The 27,259-nt window shown below is 46.4% G+C and overlaps 1 protein-coding gene across 2 annotated transcripts in view; it reads right to left on the reverse strand.

Moving 5' to 3' along the window:
* The window catches only part of LOC126545236 (probable sodium/potassium/calcium exchanger CG1090), a 164,208-nt gene extending 141,775 nt beyond the window's left edge, over positions 1 to 22,433 (reverse strand). For both annotated transcript variants that reach the window (XM_055061252.2, XM_050193001.3), the window contains exon 1: positions 22,179 to 22,433. In XM_055061252.2, coding sequence (XP_054917227.1) covers positions 22,179 to 22,413 — 235 coding nt within the window. In that variant the 5' untranslated portion in view covers positions 22,414 to 22,433. The remainder of the gene's footprint in view (positions 1 to 22,178) is intronic.
* Positions 22,434 to 27,259: the final 4,826 nt, after the last annotated feature.

The raw sequence follows: 27,259 nt of genomic DNA on the forward strand, positions 1-27,259 counted from the left end.
AACAGTTTGCAACGTGTTTCTCGTGGCGAAAGCTTTTTATATGCTACAGGTGCTATGCATGTCGCGAACGTGCGTGCAAAATATCCATAGAATTTTTGCTATCTTTATCTACCAAGTGGTCCACTTGGTAGAGGACCGGCAGAATAAATCTGTTTCATTCTGTCAAGAAGGTTGGGCTTGGCCTTTCGCACTTGTTCCTTAAAGGGACACTAAGGGTTACTATGAAGTCAATTTAAAGTGATAAAGCAATGCTCTAGAATGTCTAAGGCGTCAATACAATCGCGAACAGAGCTTTAGTAACCGAGAAATCGAGGTAAATGTATGGCACGATTTGAGACCCCCCAGCGACATTCCGGTACCAGCCCCATGACGAAGGCGCTCCTCATCATAATTTATGTCACTAGTACTCAACTACTCGTATTAAAAAGATAATTTCATTAGATTATAAGACGGACGAAAATGCTTCTGGTCTACTTCTATTCGATTCTAAGAAAAAATAACATTTTGACGTTACCCTTGAGTAGTATGGGTGGTCGAAAGGTTTCGTTTTCGTTCGACTCTGAGCGCTCGACTCTGCGCCGCGCGCGCTTTGGTGTTTCAGTTGTTTCGTTATCGCGTCGTGCTGCGCTGGTTCTGCTGGCTCGCGAAACTTGCATTTGGAACAAGCAGCGAGAATGCCACGTCCACGTGATGTCGTGGGATGCGCGAACGGTCCGCGGAACTTGGCCAAGGGCAGTTGTAGCGGCGAATTCAACGTTACTTATCACTTATCACTGTGTGCCAACGAGTGAACATCTCCGTTCGAAGTGGTTAAGTGCCATACCTCTGCCACAGCGCGTTGGCAAAGAGCCGACAAATCGCATAATGTGCTCGCTGCACTTTCGTCCAGAGGATTACGAGTTCCCCGCCGGCTTACTGAAGTCGTGTGGAGTGCCTTTCAAAGCAATGCTTTCCCGTAGCGCTGTTCCGTCGGTCTTGCCTGCATTCTCCGAAGCGCAAGAACAACTGCAGGTCGAAGACGGGGCGGTGAGTGCGACATTTGGTTTCCACGAAGGAAAAGCTACAATGTGCGAATATGTACAGCCATGACATACAGTTGCCGTCGTAGTAGTACGCAACGACGCCGGCAGCGCGAGCCCTCAGCAGCAGGTCACGTTCATCAGTGGTTAAATCGCTGAAGTCGAGCCTAGCATCGCGAGCCAATGTGTCGTTGTCAGGGTCGTCCATTGCATCGAAGGTCGAAGCTGGCGTCATAAAATAAAGAACCAGCTTATCGTCGCGCGCTTTCCCTTCCGCTAGCCACCATAATTCCACTTTCGCGCTGGTGTCGGCTCTGTCTTGGCTCTGTTTCTGGCCGCGCGTTTGCGTTTTGCGCAGAAAAGCCGTAGCGCCGTCTGCGGGCGCCGTTTTACTCACCGACGGCGCAACGCCACTATGAGACCATGACGTCACCACTCCTCAATCGGAGGGCGGGCGATTTGAACTGCGCTAGAGGAACGCGGACGCTTCAGAACGCATGTTCTCTTAAAATAAGTCTCTTCTTCGCATGAAACAAGCGTTTCGAGGTTTCTGGGATGGTATTTCAGCAGTCCACGTTGACTTAATATTAGAGAGTTTTAGCAGAGCGTTTACGGTCCGCTCCGCTCAGACCGGCCTATCACAACAATTGGCAGGCAGCCGCTCAGCAAAACGCTACTGGGAACACTGACGCGCGTGCGCACAGCACACATAGCGGCAGCGGAATGTGAGACGCTGACCACGTTCCGCTAGGAACCTGATTTAGCGGTACGTCAGGGATCGTGTAGTTGCTTTCGTAATCGTTTTACCGCCAAGCTGAGAGCACGTCAGTGGCATCTCTGGAAGGCGCTCATGTTAGATAAGCGAAATCAATGCATTCTGTGCAGCCACCGGCGCGCGTGAAACGTGTGCGGAGCGGGCGCAAGCAAACGCTCTGCTAAAACTGTCTATTAACCTTTAGTGTCCCTTTAAGCAAGTTGTTCCATGATATTTTTTCTTGCTTGGTCAAAGTGACGGCTTTCTACGTACGGTCATGCAAGTGCGCCTGCGTGATGCACTACCAGAGTACATTGTATCGTCATTCTACACACCGCATGTAGCGGCAAAAGGACTCTTGAAGGAAGTTGTTTATGCTGCTCGTTTTCTTGAAGTGCATTTTTCGATAGATTATTTGTCATCAGTAACCAAAAAAACAATTGTATAAGGTTTTAGTTGATGTGCTATGCCCTTCACCTTTATATCGTGAAGAGTATGCATTAGGACCCGAACGGGATGTACTGAAACGTGTAAAGAAAATGCCTATTAGAGCGTCAACTAAAACTTCTTTTACTGCACAGTGGCACACTCCCTGTTAAACCATGGTTAAAATGAAAAAGGTATCTACCTGCCTTGGAGTGTAAATTGCATAATATGTAACAAGCCAGAAACAATTTAACATATTTTTTTGGATTGCTCTAATTCAGTTTTCTTGTGGGACGTCTTACAGAGGACGCCTAAGAAGGATTTTTCTCTGGCGCCATTCGCAATTCGGTTCTTGCCTTTTGCACAAACAGGGGACGTGCCATCTGATGTCATGATGCTGGTTACAATGCACAGTGTCTGGAAAACAAGAATGGATGTCAGACCCGAGCATGTTCATCCCAAGCTAGCCAAGATATATTTTGCTGAAAGTATTTCGTCTGTTAGAGATGTGTTAAAGGCTCTTAACGAACCCCCTGAATGGCTACCCATGATCGAAAAATTATTGGTGATTAAATTTTATAACCAAGCTACACGGGACGACCTGACAGTCCCATTTTTAGTATGTATCGAGATGTCTCCAGTTATGTTGACTTCAGAGAAACGAACTCTTGTGTGACTTCTAATTGACGAAATCAGGAAATAAATAAAAAAAAGCCGTGATTGTTTAGTGGCTATGGTGTTGGGCTCCTAAGCACAAGGTCGCAGGATCAAATCCCGGCCACATCGGCCGCATTTCGATGGGGTCGAAATGCGAAGACAACCGTATACTTAGATTTAGGTGCATGTTCAAGATCCCCAGGTGGTACAAGTTTCCGGAGTACCCCACTACGGCGTGCTTCGTAATCAGATCGTGGTTTCGACACGTAAAACCCCATGATTTATGATAGAATGTGTAAGCGCGACTAAATGAGGATGTAGAAAGAAACAGACACACAGAGACAGCTGTATTTTCGACCATACATTTCATTTTCGCACGCATCGATAAATATACACCGAACGAGCGAAAACATGTCGATGAACCATACGCGTGCCCCAGACATGATCAAGACATACACTGCAATAGTTACAGCGATAAACCGAGGAATCGCATCTCTTTTTTTTTGTTTTTGTTTTTTGAAGTCGTTTCTAAATCCCTCGCAATCAATCTCCAAGCGCACGCTCCTGAAGTTTACTTATCGCTCCTTAGGTTAGTTCTCACGCTCAACTATTTCGAATTCGATTCTATTCACTACCTGCAAACTTTCGGCACTAGCATGGGTACGCCATTCACTCCCACGTATGCGAACATTTTAATGGGACAGCTTAAAGCAGACCTGTTAAAATTCTACCCTTTAAAACCCCACACCTATTTTCGTTACATTGACGACATATTTATAATATGGGAACACGGCACAAGCGCCTTAACGGGCTTAATTAGCCATTTCAATCGCTTTCACCCGAGTATTAAATTCACTGCTCACCACTCTCCTAGTCAGATCAACTTCCTGGACACGACAGTCTACATAGGAAACGGAAAATTGAGAACGACACTTTACCGGAAGCCTACGGATAGCCAGCAATATTTAGACTACAACAGTCATCACCCGCGACATTGCAAGCAAGCAATTTTTGTAGGACAAGCGAATAAGAAGAATCTGCAGCGAAGACCACGATTATATCCACCACCTAAATGACCTTAAAACAACGCTAGCAGAAAGGAACTATCCCCAAGTTTCTCTCGATAGAGCTTATGATGCCGCGTCAAGATTGGAGAGACAGTCGGAAGTGGCGAAGAAACAGCCCACACTAGAATCTGACAGACCGCCGGCCTTTATAACAAAATATTCTAATGCACTCCCAAACATAAACAACATTCTACGAAAATACCACCCAATATTATCAAGTAACGAGCGTCTGAGAAAAGCGTTCCCGGATGTACCTAGGGTTACCTATCGCCGAAACAGGAACCTTAAAGACATGTTAGTGCACGCAAAAGTCAGCCAACAGCATTCCCCCGCAATAAAAGCATGTTGTCGCGCCAGGTGCAAAACCTGCAGGCACCTTCAAAGTGACATTAAAATTAAAGGCACCGCAAATAGTTATACACATGAAGTCAAATCTAGCTTCACTTGTACAAGTTCAGATGTAATTTATATGCTTGAATGTTCCTTCTGTAAGAAACAATATACCGGTGAAACAGGACAATCAATGAACGTCAGATTTTAGCGGCCACAGCTAAAAAGCTTCCCAAAGCCATCGCGAGGATTTCAACCAACCAGATCATAACTTTGATAAACTCTACATCTTACAGTCAAATTTCCGTTCTGAATGAGAAAGAAAATACAGAGAATCATACCTTATCCATAAGTTCAAGACATTGCAACCAATAGGCATAAACGTTTCAAAGGGAGCTTTAGAATCTATTCGCTATGCTAAATTTCAAGCTATAGGCAACAACACTTAGTTTGGTTTCTTGGAGTATCCTTTCTTTTTCCTTTCCTTTCCTGTGTTTTTTTTTCAGCCGGCGTGTCAGAGGCCGTTGACACGCCGGCTAACACGCGTGCGTTGACACGTGGTTGACAGACGGATGAGGGGGGGGGGGGGGGGGGGGGGCTGCCCTGGCCTTGGCCTTGCGCACAGCATTCCTTTATTCTCAATTCGACACGCTAACATACCTTCCCTCGTTGCCACACCCACCCGCGTTACACCCTCTCCCCTTTAGAAGAACTCCACCTAGAAATACTGTGGCGAGGAAAGCATACGTCGCCTTGAAGAAGACAAGTCCACTTGTCCAAACGTTGGCTCCTGCTTTCACCTTGTTCTCATCTTGCTCATCGTCTTGAATTTCTATCTCCCGCATTCCCCGTGTTTTCCCTGGATTTTTTAGATAGCGACACTCATGGCTTGCTCAGCGCTTTCTCATTTTTACACTTTCACAAGCCTCTACAATCTCCCCTGTCATCCTTTTATGAGCCCTATACCAAATAAGCGTACATTCAAACATGGGTTTGCAGGGACAATCTTGACAATGAATGCCCAATTGGCCCGACATTGCTCTAGTGACGTTACATTGATGCTCTTTTAGTATATGATTGATGCATCTGCCAGTATGACCCATATACGTTCTTCCGCACGATGCGGAATGGCATCGACAATGTTACGAGTGCAGAGGCCCTATAACGTAAAACTATGCCAATATGTTTTTATTCCAATCTCCTGACGTCAAACTTGCGTAACCACCAACGCAAGCATCGGGCGGTGACCCGCAGGGTTTTCTAAACAGACCAATCAAACGCTCTCCTCGTTTATAGGAGGTCACTTTGGTTTGATTTAACAACGAATAACATTGCCTGCACTGAGTGGCTTATCTTATCTAATTGGCTGATAAGAGGCGAGGAGTACGCTCAAGTGGAGAGGGATGCGATGGGGCCGAGCCAGTGCACTGAAAATTGATAACCGGATGAAGAGGGTGGTGCCGGCGTCTGCGATTGGTCCGTTTTCCCTTACTTAGCTGGCGGTGGCTGGTCGAAAATCGCGGCGGCATGCAACGGAAGGTTAAGAATGCCGCTAAAGAGGATCCTCAGCAAAGAAAAGCTGGCTGAGCGAGGTCGTAAACGTGGCGAATGTGCTCGAAAACGCTACACGGCCACGCAAAAAGGTTTATTGTATGCAAATAAACCCATGCTCTCCGGTAGGTGCGAGTAGCCAGTGCCTGAGCGATCGGCGGCAACCATCTTTTATTCCTTTCGGAACGAGGCAGCCTGCGGCTATTCAGAGAAAAATTCAGTTTTGTTCAGCATATTAATGCATTTTTACCGCGTTCACATCACTTCTACGCGGTGAGTTTTCGCGGTTTTCTGACGTTAGGCAGGTGAAGTGGGAGCAGCCCGAAAACTATTGACCAATAGCCGGGGCTAATGGTTAAAAGGCGTCGATCCAGAAATAATTATTTTTCTTTTGTTCAGTCCAATCATGCATAATCAGAGTGTACACGTAATATCAGATGGGGAGCAATCGCGATTTTCGTGACGTCGCGTGACTGCCAGGCGACTTGGGGGTGGCCCAAAAGAGCTTTTGACCAATCGCGAAGGGCTGATTGCAGAATTGGAATAGAAAAGTTTGGAATAGCTTTACGTTATAGCGCCCCAGGTTACAAATTGTTTGCGATGTTGAGTAGAAAACGCGTTCATTTTGTTAGTCTTTGAATGAATTTGTTTCCGTAGCTTCTATAGAAGCTCAAGGGCAGAGAAAACCACGTCCACATCCGACTTTGCCGCTATTCTGAGATTCTGTGAAATACAATGAATGTGTGGTACCACAGTAACCTTCTTTGCTCTAGCAGTGCTACTGCTTCCCTGTCATGCGTTTTTATACTTCCTGCTCAAGCCCTCCACGACCCCTGTGAGCATGCGCATCGGGTAACCAGAATCTGCCAGGCGCTCGGTCTAATCCCTGAAACTGGTTTCCACTGTGTGGTCACAAGACTTCATGAGATAATTGTTGAAACGAAATTTTACTATTGCGTGTTTTACTAGTTTTGAATGAGCGGAATGAAATCGTAGCACTGGATTATTGCCTCTCGGCTGATAACTCCAGCATATCGTTTGTGGTGAAAAGTGCGATCCCAAGTCTAAACACTTCATGAAATTAACTACGGGTACTTCATATGTTAACGTCAAAGGAAACAACACTTCAGTGAATGAGGTTAAGGTTTTCGAAACCACCGAGTCAAAATGAGCCGCTTCGTTATTCAAAATAATTAGAAAATCGTCAACAAATCTGAACAATTTCACGACATCGGTGTTATTTTTCAGGCGTTCATCAAGAACCTGGTCCCGGTTAGCTAGATATATGTCACTTGAGTAGGGAGCAATACATGACCCAATGCATGTGCCATCCTCTTGTTTAACAACACATCCCTTTCAAGTCGCGTAAGTCGAGTTGAAATGAAAACTAAGTTCTAGAAATTTGTCGCAACTGAAACCAGAAGTGTTTTGTAATCGAACTCTTCCAAATTTGTCAATGCAGTCAGTTACACATTTCATCACGTCATTCTGCAGGAGAGAATAGTAGAGGTCTTTCAAGTCAATAGGAAAAGTGACAAGGTTCCCGTCTTGTCAGTCTTTAAAGAATTGCACCACTTGTTCAGACTTAGTTATCAAAAGTGAGTAGTCGATTGGCAAGAGCTACAAGTACTTCCGCAGAAACGTCGCTACATGTTTCTGCCAGATTGCATTCTCTGACACTATCACTCGGAGGGGATATTCCGGCTTATGCGTTTCTGCTGAGAAAAACAAATCAACGTTCCCCTTTGTGCTCTTTTCGAAAGACCGGGATAAGCCATCAAGTTTTAAACTTTTGCAGAGCTTCTTTGCTTCATTTTATACTTTCTTAAGTGTGATGTCTTTGTGGACCCTGAAAATTGACGAAATGGCCTTGCGAGCCTTAGAATTATACATCGTCCTGTTCATCAGCACGAAACTGCCCTCCTTATCGGTGGGGATAAGTGTGAGCGAATTGTCTTTCATGAGCTTAACAGTCTTATACAAGGAGAACCATTCCCCAAGGGGACGGGACCGCGTTAGCACATCCACTCCTTCTGATGCACACCTTTTCGACTCGCCTTCAGGTTCTCGCTTTGATACTTGCCGTGCCGTTGCCACCAGATCGGGAGCAATCTTCTTTGGCTGAGTCGCGAACTTCGGCCCACATTTGAGTACTTGCTGTACCTTGTCCAGTAGTATCACGTCACCGACGATGTGTACTTGGCTCGTTGACGCTGAAGGTTTCTTCTGTACTCCATGCCGCAGGCCTGGTAGAACATGCCTCCATTCTCAACTAGCCACGGGATTCGGATCTGCAAAGTGATGCGCCGGAATGGCAACGACAAGTGAGAATGTACAAAGGAAACTTGCGGCTACTTCTGGAACTTGCGACAAGTGAGCGCTCGTGACGACAGTTCTCCCAGATCATCGACCGCACGACGGAATTCCTATGGCAGCATGTTATACCAGGCCTGAGGTAGAGAGTACAGAAGCCTTCAGCGTCAACGAGCCAAGTACACATCGTCGGTGACGTGGTAGTACTGGACAAGGCCCAGCAAATACTCAACTGTGGGCCGAAGTTCGCGACTCAGCCAAAGAAGTTGGCTCCCGATCTGGTGGCAACGTTGCGACAAGCACCAAAGTGAGTACCTGAAGCCGAGTCGGAAAGGTGTGTATCAGAGGAAGTGGATGTGCTAACGCGGTCCAGTCGCCCTGGCGAATGGTTCTCCTTGAATAACGCTGTTAAGTTCATGAAAGACAATTCGCTCACACTTATCCCCGCGGATAAGGAGGGCAATTTCGCGCTGATGAACAGGGCGATGTATAATTCAAAGGCTCGCGACGTCATTTCGTCAACTTTCAGGGTCCACAATGACATAACACTTAAGGAAGTACAAAATGAAGCAAGGATCGAAGCTCTGCAAAAGTTTCAAACTAGATGGCTTATCCCGGTCTATCGAAAAGAGCACAAAGGGGAACCTTGATTTGTTTTTCTCAGCAGAAACGCATAAGCCGGAATATCCCCTCCGAGTTATAGTGTCAGAGGATGCAACCTGGCAGAAACATGTAGCGACGTTTCTGCAGAAGTACTTGAAGCTCTTGCCAATCGACGACCCATTTTTGGTAACTAAGTCTGAACAAGTGGTGTAATTCTTTAAAGACTGACAAGACAGCAACCTTGTCGCTTTTTCTATTGACTTAAAAGACCTGTACTATTCTCTCACTATTCACTTCAATGCCAGGGTAGGCAAGAAGTAGGCTGGAGACAAGTCAGTGGCGGAATATGGCATAGGCCCTAGGAATAGCAGAGGAGAGTTATTAGTAGAGTTTGCAGAACAGAATAATATGCGGATAATGAATACCTTCTTCCGCAAGCGGGATAGACGAAAGTGGACGTGGAGGAGTCCGAATGGCGAGACTAGAAATGAAATAGACTTCATACTCTGCGCTAACCCTGGCATCATACAAGGTGTGGACGTGCTCCACAAAGTGCGCTGCAGTGACCATAGGATAGTAAGAGCTCAAATTAGCCTAGACTTGAGGAGGGAACGGGAGAAACTGGTGCATAAGAAGCCGATCAATAAGTTAGCGGTAAGAGGGAAAATAGATGAATTCCGGATCAAGCTACAGAACAGGTATTCGGCTTTAATTCAGGAAGAGTACTTTAGTGTTGGAGCAATGAACGACAATCTTATGGGCATCATTAAGGAGTGTGTACTAGAAGTCGGTGGTAACTCCATTAGACAGGATGCCAGTAAGCTCGAGAGCCAGTATCGCAGGAGACGAAAGTTCTGATCAAGAAACGCCAATGTATGAAAGCCTCTAACCCTACAGCTAGAACAGAACTGGCAGAACTTTCCTAGTTAATCAACAAGCGTAAGACAGCTGACATAAGGAAGTATAATATAGATAGAATTGAACATGCTCTCAGGGACGGAGCAAGTCTAAAAGCAGTGAAGAAGAAACTGGGAATAGGCAAGAATCACATGTATGCGTTAAGAGACATAAGCCGGCAATATCGTTACTAATATGGATGAGATAGTTCAAGTGGCTGAGGAGTTCTATAGAGATTTGTACAGTACCAGTGGCACCCACGACAATAACAGAAGAGAGAATAGTCTAGACGAATTTGAAATGCCACAAGTAACGCCGGAAGAAGTAAAGAAAGCCTTGGGAGCTATGCAAAGGGGGAAGGCAGCTGGGGAGTATCAGGTAAGAGCAGATTTGTTGAAGGATGATGGGCAGATTGTTCTAGAAAAACTGGCCACCCTGTATACTCAATGCCTCATGACCTCGAGCGTACCGGAATCTTGGAAGAACGCCAACATAATCTTAATCCATAAGAAAGGGGACGCTAAAGACTTGAGAAATGGTAGACCGATCAGCTTACTGTCCGTTGCCCACAAAGTGTTTACTAAGGTAATCGGAAATAGAATCAGGAACACCTCAGACTTCTGTCAACCAAAGGACCAGGCAGGATTCCGTAAAGGCTACTCAACAATAGAGCATATTCACACTATCAATCAAGTGATAGAGAAATGTGCGGAATATAACCAACCCTTATGTATAGCTTTCATTGATTACGAGAAAGCGTCTGATTCAGTCGAAACCTCAGCAGTCATGGAGGCATTACGGAATCGGGGTGTAGACGACCCGTATGTAAAAATACTGAAAGATATCTATAGCGGCTCCAGAGCCACCGTAGTCCTCCATAAAGAAAGCAACAAAATCCCTATAAAGAAAGGCGTCAGGCAGGGAGATACGATCTCTCCAATGCTGTTCACAGCGTGTTTACAGGAGGTATTCAGAGACCTGGATTGGGAAGAATTGGGGATAAAAGTTAATGGAGATTACCTTAGTAACTTGCGATTCGCTGATGACATTGCCTTGCTTAGTAATTCAGCGGACCAATTGCAATGCATGCTCACTGACCTGGAGAGGCAAAGCAGAAGGGTGGGTCTAAAAATTAATCTGCAGGAAACTAAAGTAATGTTTAACAGTCTCGGAAGAGAACAGCAGTTTACGATAGGTAGCGAGGCATTGGAAGTGGTAAGTGAATACATCTACTTAGGACAGGTAGTGACCGCAGATCCGGATCATGAGACTGAAATAATCAGAATAAGAATGGGCTGGGGTGCGTTTGGCAGGCATTCTCAGATCATGAACAGCAGGTTGCCATTATCCCCCAAGAGAAAAGTGTATAACAGCTGTGTCTTACCAGTACTCACGTACGGGGCAGAAACCTGGAGGCTTAGGAAAAGGGTTCTACTTAAATTGAGGACGACACAACGAGCTAGGGAAAGAAGAATGGTAGGTGTATTGTTAAGGGATAAGAAAAGAGCAAATTGGGTTAGGGAACAAACGCGAGTTGAAGACTTCTTAGTTGAAATCAAGAAAGAGAAATGGGCATGGGCAGGACATGTAATGAGGTGGGAAGATAACCGATGGCCGTTAAGGGTTACGGACTGGATTCCAAGGCAAGAGAAGCCTAGCAGGGGATGGCAGAAAGTTAGGTGGGCGGATGAGATTAAGAAGTTTGCAGGGACAACATGGCCACAATTAGTACATGACCGGGGTAGTTGGAGAAGTATGGGAGAGGCCTTTGCCCTGCAGTGGGCGTAATCAGGCTGATGATGATGATTCTCTCCCGCAGAATGACGTGATCAAATGTGTAATTGATAGCACTGACAAGTTTCGAAGTGCTCGATTTCAAAACACTTCTGGTTTGACTTCCGACAAATTTCTAGAACTTAGTTTTTATTTCAATTCGACTTACGTGACTTGAGAGGGATGTGTTGTTAAACAAGATGGCACATGCATTGGGTCATGTATTGCTCCCTGCTGAAGTTACTTATATCTAGCTAAGCGTGGCCAGGTTCTTGATGAACGTCTGAAAAATAACACCAATGTCGTGAAATTGTTCAGATTTTTCGAAGATTTCTTAATTATCTTGAATAACGAATCGAGTAATTTTGAATCGGCGGTTTCAAAAACCCCAACCTCGTTCACTGAAGTGTTGTCTCCTTTGTCGTTGACGTTTTAAGTCCCCGTAGGCAATTTCATAAGGTGTGATTTGGGATTGTACTTTTCACCACAAAAGGTATGCTGGAGTTATGAGCCGAGAGGCAACAAGCCAGTCCTACCATTTCATTCCGCTCATTCAAAACTCGTAAAACGCGCAATGGTAACATCTTCTTTCAATAATTCTCTCATGAAATCTTGTGACCACAAAGTGGAAACCAGTTTCAGAGATCAGGCCAAGCGCCTGGCAGATTCTGGTTACCTGATGCGTATGCTCACATGGGTCGTGGAGGGCTTGAGCAGGAAGTATAAAAACGCAACGCAGGGAAGCAGTAGCACTGCTACAGCAAAGAAAGTTGCCGTGGTATCATACATTCGTTGTATTTCATATAATCTCCGAAGAATAGCGGCAACGCCGGACGTGGACGTGCTTCTCTATGCCCTTGAGCGTCCAGAAGCTGTTGTTGCGTACTCCAGGGTAGCGTATCATACTGCTCCCGAGTTGTAGCGACGCCTGCCTATTGAAGCTCGACCGACGTTACTTATTGGGTAGCGTGGCGTTGTCGGCGGGCTATAGGCATCCAGTAGACTATGGCGACCAAGCAAGGGTGAGAGGATTTCTAGGCCTGGGAGACCTACGGAGTGACGCCTTTCAAACGCCATGCAAGGGCACTCCGCAGGGCTCAGTAATCTCGCCAGTACTCTTCAACATAGCAATGGTCAACCTTACCAAGAAACTTAGCAAGATCCAAGGAATCAGTCACGCAATGGTACGCGGACGACATAACGATCCGGACTACTCAAGGCTCACTAGGGGATAAACAAGAGGCACTACAAGAAGCTGCCGCCTGCATCGAAGAATACACAAAGCAAAGAGGCCTCAGATGCTCCACGGAGAAATCTGAACTCCTCAGGGTGGGCAGACACCCCACTGATGCCCCGCTCGAAGTAAGGCTAGAAGGACAGAACATCCCGGAACAAAAGATGATTAGAATCCTCGGCATGTGGCTGCAAGGAAGCCGGAAATGCAGCCACACAATCTGCCTGCTAAACAAAGCAGCAGGACAGGTGGGCCGAATGATTAGCAGAGTGGCACACAGGAGATATGGCATGAAAGAGGAGGACACACTCAGGTTGGTCAACAGCTTGATAGTCAGCCGGGTCACATACTCGCTGCCGTACCATGCAATCACCAAAACCGAAAAAGAGCAAGTGGAGACCATCCTCCGGAAAGCGTATAAAACAGCTCTCCACCTCCCAAGGAACACATCCAACGACAAACTCATGCAACTTGGAATCAACAACACTTTTGAAGAACTAAGGGAATGCCAGCTCAAGGCACAAGTACGAAGACTCAGCAATACAACAACGGGAAGGGCGCTCCTGACAAAGCTAGGTCGGGAAGTAGAAAAACCACAAAGTAGCAGGGCCACAATACCAGACCCACTAAGAAAGAAACTACGCATACAACCTATCCCTCGCAACATGGACCCAAACCTCCATGCGAGTAGGAGACAGGCTAGGGCAAAGTTTTACGAAAAGACGATGGGACATCGGGACAATACAGTCTATACCGATGCGTCCCTATACTCACAAGCACACAAAAACAACGCGGCAGCGGTAGTAGTAAATAATCAAGGAGAATTAATCACAGGACTCACGGCCGAGGTGGCTAACATAACCGAGGCAGTGGAAATTGCTGTCGCACTGGCAGCGGAAGAAGGTTATAGAACAGGAATATCCCTCAATATTCTAACAGATTCACAAGAGGCGTGCCGGAGCTATATAAGAGGCAGAATTAGTAACACGGCGCTCAAGATCCTCAGCAGAGTTCCAATCGCTGAGGGACAACCCACACATAACATTATCTGGATACCAAGCCACGCAGGGATCAGGGGCAACGAAGGGGCAGACAGCCTAGCTCGAGGGATGACCAGCCGAGCAGGAACGTCAACCGCCCCAGAGGGGCCACAGATCAACTGCGGGAACAGCTATTCAGAGCTATTAAACCTCTATAAGGGGCTAAGATATCAATATCCCTCACCACATAAAGCATTAACAAAGGAGGAGGCCGCAGGATGGCGGAGACTGCAAACGGGCTCCTTCCCAAACTTACACATACTAAGTAGGATGTTCCCCACGCAGTATAACGCAACCTGTCCGTGGTGTGGAGCTAAACCAACATTATACCACATTACATGGGAGTGTACAAGAAACCAGGCATTCCACAAACACAAGACACCAAGTGCGGAGCAATGGGAGAGCTGGCTCACCAGCCGCGAGCTAGAGGCTCAAAGAGCTCTAATAGCGCACGCGTGCGAGGCGGCCCGGCTCAGTGCAGCCCTGGACTAGGGGCCCATCCATGGCTGAAGAGGACCCAAGCTTCAAGAATGAAGACTTCGGCCTCAACCCGCTAAAACCTTAAAAGAGTCAATAAAGTTTTCCATTCCATTCCATTCTAGTGCGAAACTTTCACGATTTATTCAAAGGTAGAGGAAGGAAAATCAGAAGGGCATGAAGTAATCAAAAGTACATTTCGGAGCCCCTTAAATAGGGTCTCTACAATCGTGGGCGGGATCTTACTTCCGTCGACGTCACGTGACCGGCACAGAAAGAGGGCCCCTCCTCCTCTGGTTATACCGAGCCTGCTGAAAGGAAGAGATCGTCCCACCTCCTGGAATTGTAGACGCCTGTCCGCCTCTTCTGCGCGTTGCGGGTTCGTGGAAGTTCTTCTCTAGGTCCAATTCGAGGAAAGGGTCTCTCTAAACTCGCACACCCACACACACACATACACACACGAAAGAGGCCTGTACACTGCGGGGCTTCCGGCAGACAGGCAGACACTCGAAATGGTCATGGCGAATTAGAAAGTCACGCTTCATTTCGACAAGGCCTGGTGGAAGAAGGGCGGGTGAGAGAAAGTTCTTTCTGCACGTGGATCGGAACGCCAACAATAGCAGGTGAAGTCACGCCTCATTTCGACGAGGCAGGGTGAGATGGTCGGTTGGAATTCCTTTCAACACGTGGTGCCAGACGCCAACCCTAACAGCATCTCCGGCGGGGGAGGAAGATCCCGACGTGTAGGGGCCAGCAGCCGCTGTACGAGGGATCGGCGTTTCGGTAGCAGAATTCGCCTTAGAGGTGACGAACCCTTAGTTCGTAGCTGGTAGATTCCTGGAGTTGTCATCAGTCCCCGTAGCCGCTCTTGTGACTTTTCTCCCTGGTCCGGTCCGGTGAAATTGGTTTTGCAAGCAGGTCTCGCAACTTTTCGTCTCCTGCGTGGGCAAGCAATCACCCCAGAACAGTGCCGGACCCGCAACCACAAAGCAGCGAGCACAAGACCACCCTCCTCCAAGACACACCAGGCTTTAAAATAAGGAAAACCCGCTACACCTTTCCCATTCCTTACGCGCGTCCCTCCCCCCTGAACACTAAAAACAGCCGTTTCTTGAAAGCGTTAATACGTGTTTATTAAAATCAGCTAACAATCGGCTACACTTCGCAAAACGTACGAACGAACGTACAAATGCAGCGGAAACCCGGGTGAGCATGAGGCTTTCGTTACTCTAGGGGCAATGACTCAAACCGTCAGCATTGCCGTTAAGCTTACCCTTCTTGTAGCGAATATCGAAGCTGTACTGTGGAAGGGCCAAGTTCCAGCGCAAAAGACGACCGTTTTTCGTAGACATGGACTGCAGCCATGTGAGGGGACAGTGGTCAGTCTCTATGGTGAACCTTGAACCAGCGATATAGCAAGCTAGCTTCTGCACCGCCCATACTACGCAGGCGCATTCCTTTTCTGATGCACTGTATGCTTCCTCAGGAACTGAAAGCTTTCTACTGGCGTACAGTACAGGGTGTTCGTTCTCGTCATCTCTCTTTTGACAGAGCACCACCTCCATACCCCTGTCGCTGGCATCACACTGAAGAATGAATGGCTTAGAGTAGTCGGGCGCGTTCAACACGCTGATTCGTCAGTGCGTTCTTCAGCATACTAAAAGCCTTTTCTTTTGCGTCATCCCACTTTACCGTTTGTGGTTCTGTTTTTCTGAGAGCATCCGGTGAAGGACTCGCAATCTCGGAATACCGCGGGATATATCTTTGGTAATAACCCGCCAAGCCAAGGAATGATCTGATGTCCCGCTTGGTGCGTGGTCGCGGGAAGTTGTCTATGGCGGTCAGTTTAACCTCGGAAGGCCGACGATGACCATGCCCTATTACATGACTTAGATAAGCTACCTCCGCGCGCCCTAATTGGCATTTGGGAGACTTGGCAGTTAAGTTGGCCTCTCGTAGACGACACAGCACGGTTCGCAGGTGTTGCATATGGTCGGCCCATGAGGAAGAAAAGATTGCTATGTCATCGAGATACGGAAGTGCAAAGTCCTCCATTCCTCGTAGCACCTGGTCCATAAGGCTAGAGAAGCAATATGGCGCATTCTTCAATCCAAAGCTCAGGACTTTCGGACGAAAGGTTCCCATCAGGGAAATAAACGCCGCAAACCTGCTTCCCTCTCGGTCAACGGAACCTGCCAATACCCTCTGACTAAATCGAGCGTAGAGATGAAATTAGCGCTGCTCACTTTCTCAAGCCTTTCCTCGATATGCGGTATTGGATAAGTCTGGTCCTTCGTGATTAAATTGAACCTGCGGTAGTCGATACATGGTCGCGGTTCCTTTCCTGGGACCTCAACTAAAAAAAGAGGCGAGGTATAATCACTCTTACCTGGCTCGATTACACCTAGCTCTAACATCTTGTTTATTTCAGCGGTCGTGACTTCACGTTGACGAGGCGAAACGCGATAAGCTTTCGAACGAACTGGGTTCGACGAGGTTAACTCGATATCGTGAACGATCGCAGTGGTCCTGCCCGGTGTGTCTGAAAATACGTCTTTAAATTCAAACACGAGTTCCCTCAGCTCGGCCCTTTGATTGGGATTCAACTCCGCCTGTTCTACTAACTTCTCAATGGTCTCGTGAATGCCTTTTGCCTCCGTCACAGCTGTTAACTCTGCAAAGTCGACAGGCATCTCCTCAGGTTTGTTATTCAACGAGAGTTTCAGGATCATTACCTTTTCCCCAACTTCGAAGCGTCGCGTGCGAGCCGTCCTGTCATAGTAATGCTCAGCATAGCTTTGTGCCTTACGCATTTCCTGCTCAGCGATCATTGTGGCAGGGCTTACGTTCAATAACTTTCTGCATTCTGCCTCGCGAGACAATTCAGGCTCCGCTGCTTTCCTGACCTTTTCCTTAACTGGTGTACTTTCCACATTATCCCCTTTAGGGCTGTCCTGTTTGGTGCTGGGTGACGAAACCTCAGTCAAACCTGTTTCCTTCACCACTGGACATTCGTACACGACCTTGACCGCGAGCTCCATTGCCTTGGAACAAGTTAGGGCTTGCACTGTTCCCTCACTAAACCCGATTGCCTTACGTCGTAGCAAATCCTCTGATTTGGTGGAAAACAAATACGGATACTACGGCGGAAGATGTGCTGAGACGGCGGCTTCAGTGTCCAGTACTCCGAAAGGGCCTTCGATACGAATCTTGGCCACAGGGAGACAAACACTGGAGGTTTCCACGGCTTGCCTTATCCAAGCACATTCTCCAGTGAACTGGCCTTCCTCTACGTACGAAGGGTGCACTACGTCCATTGTGGCTGCCGAGTCGCGAAGTACTCTACACGGTTTGCCGTTTACCACGAGGTCTCGAATGTATGGTTCTAGCAAGTTCAGATTTTCTACGTTACTACTTAGTGACATCAATATTAGTTTGGGATTTCTGCACCCCACGGAGATATGCCCCGTTTGCTGGCAGTTGTAGCAAACTACTGTTTTTTTTGCCTCGAAAATTTTTTCCTTCTGCCTTTCTGCACTCCGTTCGGGTGGTTCTTTCTCTCCATCTCGCTGTCCTCGTTACTAGTTTTCATCGAATCTGACCTTTCCATTGTTTTATACCGGCTCGACTTTGACCATCGCTTTGGCTTGTCGGGTCTGTATTTATTCATTTCCTTCTTAAGAGCTTCGTTGGCTTCGTCCGCACAGCGAGTTACGTACTCCTCAGCGAGATCGGCCGCTCTCGTGATAGTGTCTACGCCTGGCCTATTCTGAACCCAATATTTGATGTTTACTGGCAGCCGGCGGTATAACTGTTCTAAAGCAACGCACTGCATTGCCTTTTCGGCGTCACCGAGTGCACCCTCTTCTCTGAGCCATTCCTTCAGGTTTACCTCTAAGGTGTATGCAAAATCTGAGTATGACTCGCTTTTGGTTTTCTCAACTTCCCTGAATTTTCGCCTGAATGCTTCTGCTGATAATCTATACTTTTTAAGCAGGTTCGCTTTGACTTCATCGAAGTCCTCTGCTTCTTCTTTCCCCATGCGGGCAATGATACCAGCTACCTCACGTGGCAGTAACGTAAGCAAGCGTTGCGGCCACGTGTTTCTCGCGAATTTCGCCTTCTCACACGTGCACTCAAACTGTACCAGAAAAAGACCTATGTCCCCTCCTACTGCGTACGGTGCCATTAAGTCTGTCATTCTGCGCTCGCTTTCACGTGCCTCTGGGCTAGGTCTTTCAGAATTTTTAGCTTTCAGGAGCTCAATCTCTAGGCGCTTCATTTAGAGAGCGTCGCGGGCAACACGCTTTTCCTTTTCCTCTAGGCGCTTACGCTCTTCTTTTTCCTCTTTCTCTAGGCGCTTACGCTCTTCCTCTTTCTCCTCAATGCTCTCTAAGCATTCCGTCAGTTCATCGTCGTCTGCCCCGATCGCTTCGATCGCCTCAATGATCTCCGGCTTTCTCTTTGATTCGGCAATTTGGAGGCCCAACTCATTGGCCAAGCTCAACAATTCCGGCTTCTTTAGTGCCTTCAAATTCATGGCTGCCCTTAGTGCTGCTAACTCTTCACTCTATGACAACCTTGACGTACTCAAAACTTCCGTCAATGGTTAAAGAAAAATCAATGCGCTGTACTTTCCCAAAAAATACGTAAAAGCCAAGTGATATCTCAGTGAAGAAAAGCCATGCACTCACCATATGCAGTCATGAATCCAGACACCTTCCTTCCGAACGTTGTCGCCAGGACGAATAGGCTACGATCTCGTAGTTGTCGTCCAAGTAGGGGTCTCCAGGGTTCCGTATCCCAATCGCTACCAGTCAGTTTATTGCGTACTCCAGGGTAGCGTATCGTACTGCTCCCGAGTTGTAGCGACGCCTGCCTATTGAAGCTCGACCGACGTCACTTATTGGGTAGCGTGGCGTTGTCGGCGGGCTGCAGGCATCCAGTAGACCATGGCGACCAAGCAAGGGTGAGACGATTTCTAGTGCGTAACTTGCACGATTTATTCAAAGGTAGATGAAGGAAAATGAGAAGAGCATGAAGTGATCAAAAGTACATTTCGGAGCCCCTCAAATAGGGTCTCTACAATCGTGGGCGAGAGCTTACTTCCGTCGACGTCACGTGACCGGCACAGAAAGAGGGCCCCTCCTCCTCTGGTTATACCGAGCCTGCTGAAAGGAAGAGGCCGTCCCGCCTCCTGGAATTGTAGACGCTTGTCCGCCTCTTCTACGGGTTGCGGGTTCGTGGAAGTTCTTCTCTAGGTCCAATTCGAGAAAAGGGTCTCTCTAAACTCGCACACCCACACACACAAAAGAGGCCTGTACACTGCGGGGCTTCCGGCAGACAGGCAGACACTCGAAATGGTCATGGCGAATTTGAAAGTCACGCTTCATTTCGACAAGGCCTGGTGGAAGAAGGGCGGGTGAGAGAAAGTTCTTTCTGCACGTGGATCGGAACGCCAACAATAGCAGGCGAAGTCACGCCTCATTTCGACGAGGCAGCGTGAGATGGTCGGTTGAAATTCCTTTCAACACGTGGTGCCAGGCGCCAACCCTAACACTGTGCAAGCAAATTAATTCAGAGAATAACAAAAGGAACACATTTTCTACTCCTCATCACAAGCAATTTGTAACCTGCACTCATAACACTGTCAATGTCCCGTTTAGGGATCTTTGAAGTATAATAAATAAATAAATAAATAAATAAGTAAATAAATATGCCAATCCGCTTTCATGCGGAAGAACATACGTTGGTGAAATTGGCAGATGCATCAATCAGAGAGTAAAAGAGCATCAATATAACGTTCCTAATGTAATCTCGGGCCATTTGGGCATTCATTGCCGAGATTGTCCCTGCAAACCCGTTTGAAAGTACTTCAATTTTGTATAGGGCTCACAGCACGATGACAAGGGAGATTGTGGAGGCCTGTGAAAGTGCAAACATTAGAAGTGCGTGAGCAAGCCAACAATTTCGCTATCTGAAAAAGAGATGCGATTCATAGGTTTATTGCTGTAATTATTGCAGTGTGTGTTTTGATCATGTCTTAGGCACGTGTACGGTTCATCGACGTTCTCCGCCGAACGTTTTTTTTTTTGTTGTTGCGTTTGTTTTCGCTCTTTCGGTCTATATTTATCGATGCGTGCGAAAATAAAATCTGTAGTTGAATATAGCGCTGCCTCTGTGTGTCTGTTTCTACGTCCTTGTTCAGTCGCGCTAATACATTCTATCATTGATCCAAACTAGCTTGCCCGCCAACGTGTTTTAACCCATAATTAATTTTTTTAGGAACCCCTTCAAATTGCGCTCACACATTCTATCATGGATTCAAACCAACTAGCCTGCCAACGTGTTTAACCCATAATTTAATTTTTTAAAGAATCCTTTCAAATCTTTTTATTCCAGTATAGTTCATCTATTCCAGAATTTGAGCTATAAGTACCGAGTACTAACTTTAAATTCACAGTTGAACTGAACAGAGCACAAGAACTATATTACTTCAGGTGCTCCAAGAAACGTTGGCTTACTCCTACACAAGCTAAATGTAGCGCCTAGCAGCGTGAGGCTTTTGGCTTACAATAGACTAATCCGATAAAAACTCGAATATGCTACAATTGTATGGGACCCCCACATTAAAAAATACCCTTTTGGAGATTGAAACAATCCAGAGGCGAGCAGTGCGGTTGACTTTCAACAAATGTAATAACAGAAATTCCTCATCTGTGTTAATGACCAATGACAACGTTCAGCCACATCATCTCAGAAGCAAAATAAGGATATTAGCCTTTCTACATACATTACTCCACATAAAACTATAGGTCGTTCATTTACACAATTTAATACACCTGCACTAACGACAACAACCCGCCGCCAACAGCTGCAACCTTACCACGCACATTACGAGGACTAATGTACATAAGTTGTCTTTTTTTCCAGGAACAAATGTTGAGTAGAATAATTTGGCAGAAGCTGCTGTTACTTTGAAAACGTTGAACATGCACTACGCACCCTATTCGGTGTCCCTTCATGATAATTGAGCTGATTGCATGTACTATACGAATTCTGCGAACCATGTCTTTCTTTTTGCGTGAATTAGTCATGTCATCTTTCTTCTTTCTGGCTCATGTTAAAATTACAATGGTCGTGAATGTTCTGTGGATTTTGAAGTATTTTTTCAGCTGTCCCTATGTCTTAGACTGTTTAAACCATGACGCATCGTTGTCATTTTTTTAACCTCCAATATGCTATTTCCAATTGATTCTTAGTGAAAGGTCCTCGTATTTTGTAAATAAATAAATCCGTGACAACGCTTGGGCAGCTGCATATGAATATTTATACATGTATGTTTCACATATTTGAAGTTTTTCATCTGATGCAGGCGTGCTACTTGTTTCCCTTTTTTTATTGTATACTTCGGGTCGCTTTCACAGCGAACTTCAACCGCAATTGTGCTCAGCCGTTCGAGCCTCAAAGTTCGAGCCAACAGCGGAAAAAAAAATGTGGCCCAGCAAAAGGCAGAAAGAAAAAATAGAATACAGGGATGTTGGCCAGTGTAAGTATACCTGCTGGATACGCTGTGCTGGGGAAAGAGGTGAAGGGAATAAAAGGTGGCTCAGCGAAGCTTTCAAAGCAACAACATGCGATCTCGTTGAACCACGAGATATAAATATTAACGCGCTCAGCAGCGACTTCACGTGTTGCACACTTCAGTTACTCGTGCGACGCAACATAAGGCACAGGGTATGCACACGTGAGAACACAAGAGATGGTTTCACTAGCTCTTCTATGTCCGCGTGTGACGTGACAGGTGCAGTAATGCAGGTTTGTTGTTACACGCGCGTGATATGCACTTCGACGGCGTTCGCGGCAGGTCGAACACAGGCCCCAACACAGGAGTCCTCATTTCGGAACGCGACGTGGTACGCTCATAACATCTGCAGATAAGGTTTGGGACGACCGAGAGTGCTTGTTCGAACTGGTTGAAAGGCGAGCGAGCACTCTCCCTCGTGCAGTGTGTGAGAGAAAAACGCGTGGACCAACCGTCGCATATGACCTCCAGTGAAGGCACGAAGTAGTCCTCGCAGATTATGGACAGCGCCGCGAACATGTAGAGAGCGGCTAGCACGTGCACCACGATGCCTCCCTGCTTGCGGAATTCGGGGCTCATGAGGGGCCGCGGGAACTGCTCGATGGCGGCCACAGTGCAGTTGGGGGCCGCCGCCGCCGCCGCCGCCGCCGCTGCACATACCAGAGCCGGGAACAAGCGTCCGACCATGTCCACCGACCGCGCTCTCGGACTCTGTCATCGGCTTGACGAGTGAACGCTGCGCAGCAGGTCAGCTTATCAGTACATACGTGCGTAAGTGATGGCGCTCATCAACCCATTACGGTTCAGCGCATGACCACCCCGCAATTCGTCCTAACGACGACTCCTTATCGCCTCGCCTGGGCCTTTGCGGGGGTACGCGCGGATCAAAACGCCGACGTGCTTTGCACACCTTTTTGTGACGACAATTTCTGCTGCCAAATCGTAAAATAGGCCTGCGATTCGAATGTGGTATCATTTTTAGGCCTGCAGAAAGTTAGAGGAACCTCTTTTAAGCCAATTCAAGCAGCACCCTCTTCATGCTGGAGCAAGAAACGTTTGCTCGCTCTCTTCCCATCATAGAGAGGGCACGCTGCATATGCCCACAATTCGCGAACCCTTGTTGTATTTCGTGGTCATCGATGTCTGCGCTGAGGCGTATCGCACGTTGCTGGCTATAGGATGCATGCCTTGGCCCTGTGATGCCCGTTATTGGCAATCTAAAGAAATGCCCCTCAATACGGCTGGCAATTGCTGGCCACGTAAGTTAGATATAATGTCCGCAATTTACTCCTTGTATATGATAGGAAAATGACAGTCAAAGTGAAAAGATACACTTTTAAGAAGAGGAGAAAGAAAGAAAGGGTAAAGCGAGGAGGTCGCTACCCCACACATTGAGGCAAGTGGGCAGCAAAAGAATCGGAGAAGGAAAGAAGGAACAAGTTATGCGGGCTTCCGCATAAGGGCGTTCACCGCGTAATCAAAGGCGGTCGCAGATTCCCACTTCAAAAAACACTCTGGGTACGGCTGCTCGAACAAAACGCGCTTTCATCGAGCGGCCGTGGTCTGAGTAACTCAAGACGAATAAGAACAGTACACAGTTGGTCTGGTTTGTCTAAGCTGCACAGCTCATTGTTAAAATTTAGTCCTAGTTACACGAACACATAGTACAACAGCCCCAACTAAATGTGGTCAAGATAAATACTAAAAATATTAGTTAGGCATGGAGTGCGCAAGTCAATAATAAAATCAATAGGCTCAATTTTTATATAATTTATGAACTCGCCTTTAGTTCTCTTAAAGTTCTTAAATATGTTAATTCCACGTAATCGGTTGATTGAATGTACTCGTACAAGGAATCGTTGAGGGCAGCAAGCAAACAATTCAAAGCCTCATGATCGTGAGCACTCTGAGACAGCGACAGAAATAAACAATTACACTGACGTCGCCCTCTCTTTTGATCAGTAACGTTTATTGCTACTACTGTTAGCCACCAAGGCTTTACCTTTAAGAAAACGTCATCTCAAGCTTATCTATGCCATAGGCAGGTCGGTCTCCTCGTGGATATGACGCAGTTTAACCTATTCCACATTTGTTTTACCTCAACTATACCCTAGAACAGAGAAATAGTAATTACACATTGCTTCCCTCAGCATTTATACTGCGACAGCAATTATGTGGCTACTGCAGGCGAATTTCCGTCGTCAGCGTCAGGGCCGCCGTGAGGGTCCGCGTAGAAGTGCGATAAAATCGCGGCCACGCGCCGCATGCTGTAGGTGCGCGGGAAAGCATGCGAGAGTGAAGCCTGTTTCACATGATGCGATTTTCGTCGCACCGGAAGTGCAATTTCCGCCGTTTGCGACGAAAATCGCAGTCGCAGTGCCGACCCCCCGATTTTCGTCTGCGACCAACCGGTTGGTCGCACAGTCGCAGCGATCGCTGCGATTTTCCGTCGAAATTGCGTGGAGAGCTATTTCGCCGGTTTGTTTTGGGAAATGGCGTCTCGCTCAACAAGTGCGATGCGCGGAGACGTGGATTATCGAATTCGGTAATCGAAGGGAGAATAAGGGAGCGAAGGGAGAATAAAAAACTTGTACCGCAGATTCCATTCTCCCATTTCTACGAGTTCGGTGACACGCTACGCAGCAAATGAAGTGCATTTTCACGTTTGCTTCGTATACCTTTGAGAGTTGCCACGAGACGACATGGCCTCATGGGGTCATCACAATTTTCTTTTGTTGAACAGCATACAAACATCGCGCGTACGGAGCAGCTTAAATAATTTCAACCTCGGCAAGGACAAATGACAAGCCAGCAAAGTACCCGAAGTTTCAACACTGTGCTGAACGCGGTACCGTTCATTTGTATTTTCTTGACGGTTTTCAAGCGTGAATATCCCGATGCATTTCCCGATGGTAAGGCTATCTTACCCCACTTATTAAATTTCACAGAGCAAAAGTGCAGGCTATCGTAATGAATTTTCTACGATAGCATTAAATCCGTGGCTTGAACAAACAGCGTCGTTAATTTGTTTTCGGATATTAAATGCACATTAAGTTGCACCTCTTCTCTGGAGAATTTTTTTCTCTTGCACAGAAACCAATAAACATTGAATATGTTTCGGACTTTGTATCCTTACTGCACCTGTATTAACATTTGCTTTGAAAGGTAATTAACTCTACAGATAGTAAATTAAGTAACTTATTCGCTTGCTATAGTGGCACAGTAACAACGTACCCTCCTGCACCGTCATGTAAAACTCGTTCAACAATGCGAAAAGCAGGCAAACAGCCTGTTCTTGTAGCGATGAAACAGTAGAAAATGACACGTTAAAGAAAAGTAAATCAAAACTGTACAGTGAAGTCAGCCAGTTGCATCCCTTGCTGTAAAACTTTGAATCTTTTAAGTACAAGCAGTTGCACGTTCACAGCTGATCAAGTGTGCAGAAACATTCATGCCTTACATGTTTCTAATAAGTTTGTGATCACATATATTAGTGTGTAAAGCCATATAACGATATCCGCTGTGATTACTATCTTTATAAGTAATCAAATACCATGCTACTTGCAAGAACATATCACCTGGGGATGTTAGAACAAATTTCTGCATTTCAACTATACACTACATGTGGTTTATTCAATAATGGACCATAAACAGCTTTATTGGAATGACAAACTTATTCCAAATTTTACTTGCATACAAGCAAGAAAAAAATATATAGACAAAAATATTGTTCTTCAATTTATTCACCTGCTACTGTGGCTGTAGCATTCTGCTGCTAACACAAGGCGAGGGGTTGAATTGCCAGCCATGGAAGTCGCATTTCGATGGGAGTCATAGGTAAAAAAAAAGCTCTTACACTTAGATTTAGTTCATCACCTTTTATTGAACCCTTAAACTTTCATATACTATTGCATAGGGGGCATGCTTATGCAAAATCTAAGACCAATCGAAAGCAAAGAGCACAATTGTAAAACAACTATCTTTCGTGACAATTCGAGGGTGCAAGCATTCACTGCATCAATAGGTATTGTTCAAAAGCACTGTACAAATAAGCATAATCAGGTATATCAAGTACTCTGTCAGGAAGCTGGTTCTACAGATGTATAAACGTCAAGACATGAATGCTCATACTGCATCGCACACACAGCACAAAAAAAAATTTTTTTCGAGAGTTGTCCCTTCTAGCAGATATGAGTGGGTCATAAGCAGCAGAAACTTGATTGCAGGGCATTGTGTAATACCGCTTATGAAATAATGAAGAGAGTGAAGAGGCTTTTAACAGCAGTCCCTCATGCTACCCTAATAAGAGGGACGATGAGCAAAAAAAATTTCTGGTAGAGCCCTTAAGTTAAACAGTAACTTTTTGAAAAACAGAAAATTCCAGGTGAGAGCTGGAGGCACATTTGGCCCACCCACACCAACAACAGGCATACTACAAGAAGTACTCCTGCCTATGGTGTACTACAGTCTATGGGAAAGCTATCTTATACAGAAATGAAGAATGATGCAGCAAGCTCTCGACATCACTGCAGATTTTCTTGGCCAGTCCGGCCTCTCGATTTCTGATAAGTCAGCTTACATCGACGTTGGAAAAAAGACGAACCAAGAACTACCCCAGATAACGCATTGTGCTCCACTAGCTGGACAAACATACCCGCAAGTCAACATCCACAAATCCTCAGCTAGTGTAAGACCATGACGGCAGAGCCAGCACGTGGGTGAAACAATTATGCCATGCCTGGACGCAAATTCTACACCTGGTGAAAAGAATAATCTTGAAATCATGGGGGGTGGACAAGTGGATACTACGGAAAATCGCAGATGCTGTGCTTGTGTTCAAGGTATTGTACGGTATGAATTAGCAGCAGCGCACAAAAAAGACAACTCATCGAATACAGGCATCGGGTATAATAACAGGTCTTTCCGACTTTGCCATGCTTGAAGACTTCTATGAAAAAGAGCAAACGAACAAGCACCTAGACAGAGTAGAGTTGCAGCCTGCAGCACAAATTTTTTGCCTCAGGAGCTCAGAACCTGGTCCCAAGATACTATGCCAGCTACCATATGAGATGCAAAGACGACTACCCCTCCCTTCGGAAACAACCTCGGAAGCACCTGAACTTGAAACACAGCAGGCCCATACCGTGCAATATGGGGGCAAACAATTAGGCCAGGAGACTATATGCAACTGCCAAACACACAGAGGAGGTTGCTAATCATGAAGACGCAAGCAAGCATCAGGCACGTATAGTACACTGATGTGGCAATAGCAGTGTAACAGTAGTATGACACTACATAAAATTAAACCCCATATAAGCGAGTACTATTCCAGGTCATCCTACACCTAGAAAAGCTGAACTGAAAGCAATTAAAGCAGCACTTGTAGTGCAAATTACACCCCGCACACTTGCATGGATTCACCAGAAACTGTCTGGGCCTGCACATTACACAAGATTGTCAGGAAAACCAGGACATTGACACGCGACTTGTAAGCACATGGTTATGAAAGTGAACAGTTTCATTCCATGGCTGT

Source organism: Dermacentor andersoni, chromosome 1 (genome assembly GCF_023375885.2).
Source record: "Dermacentor andersoni chromosome 1, qqDerAnde1_hic_scaffold, whole genome shotgun sequence".
In the NCBI taxonomy this organism is placed as follows: domain Eukaryota; kingdom Metazoa; phylum Arthropoda; class Arachnida; order Ixodida; family Ixodidae; genus Dermacentor; species Dermacentor andersoni.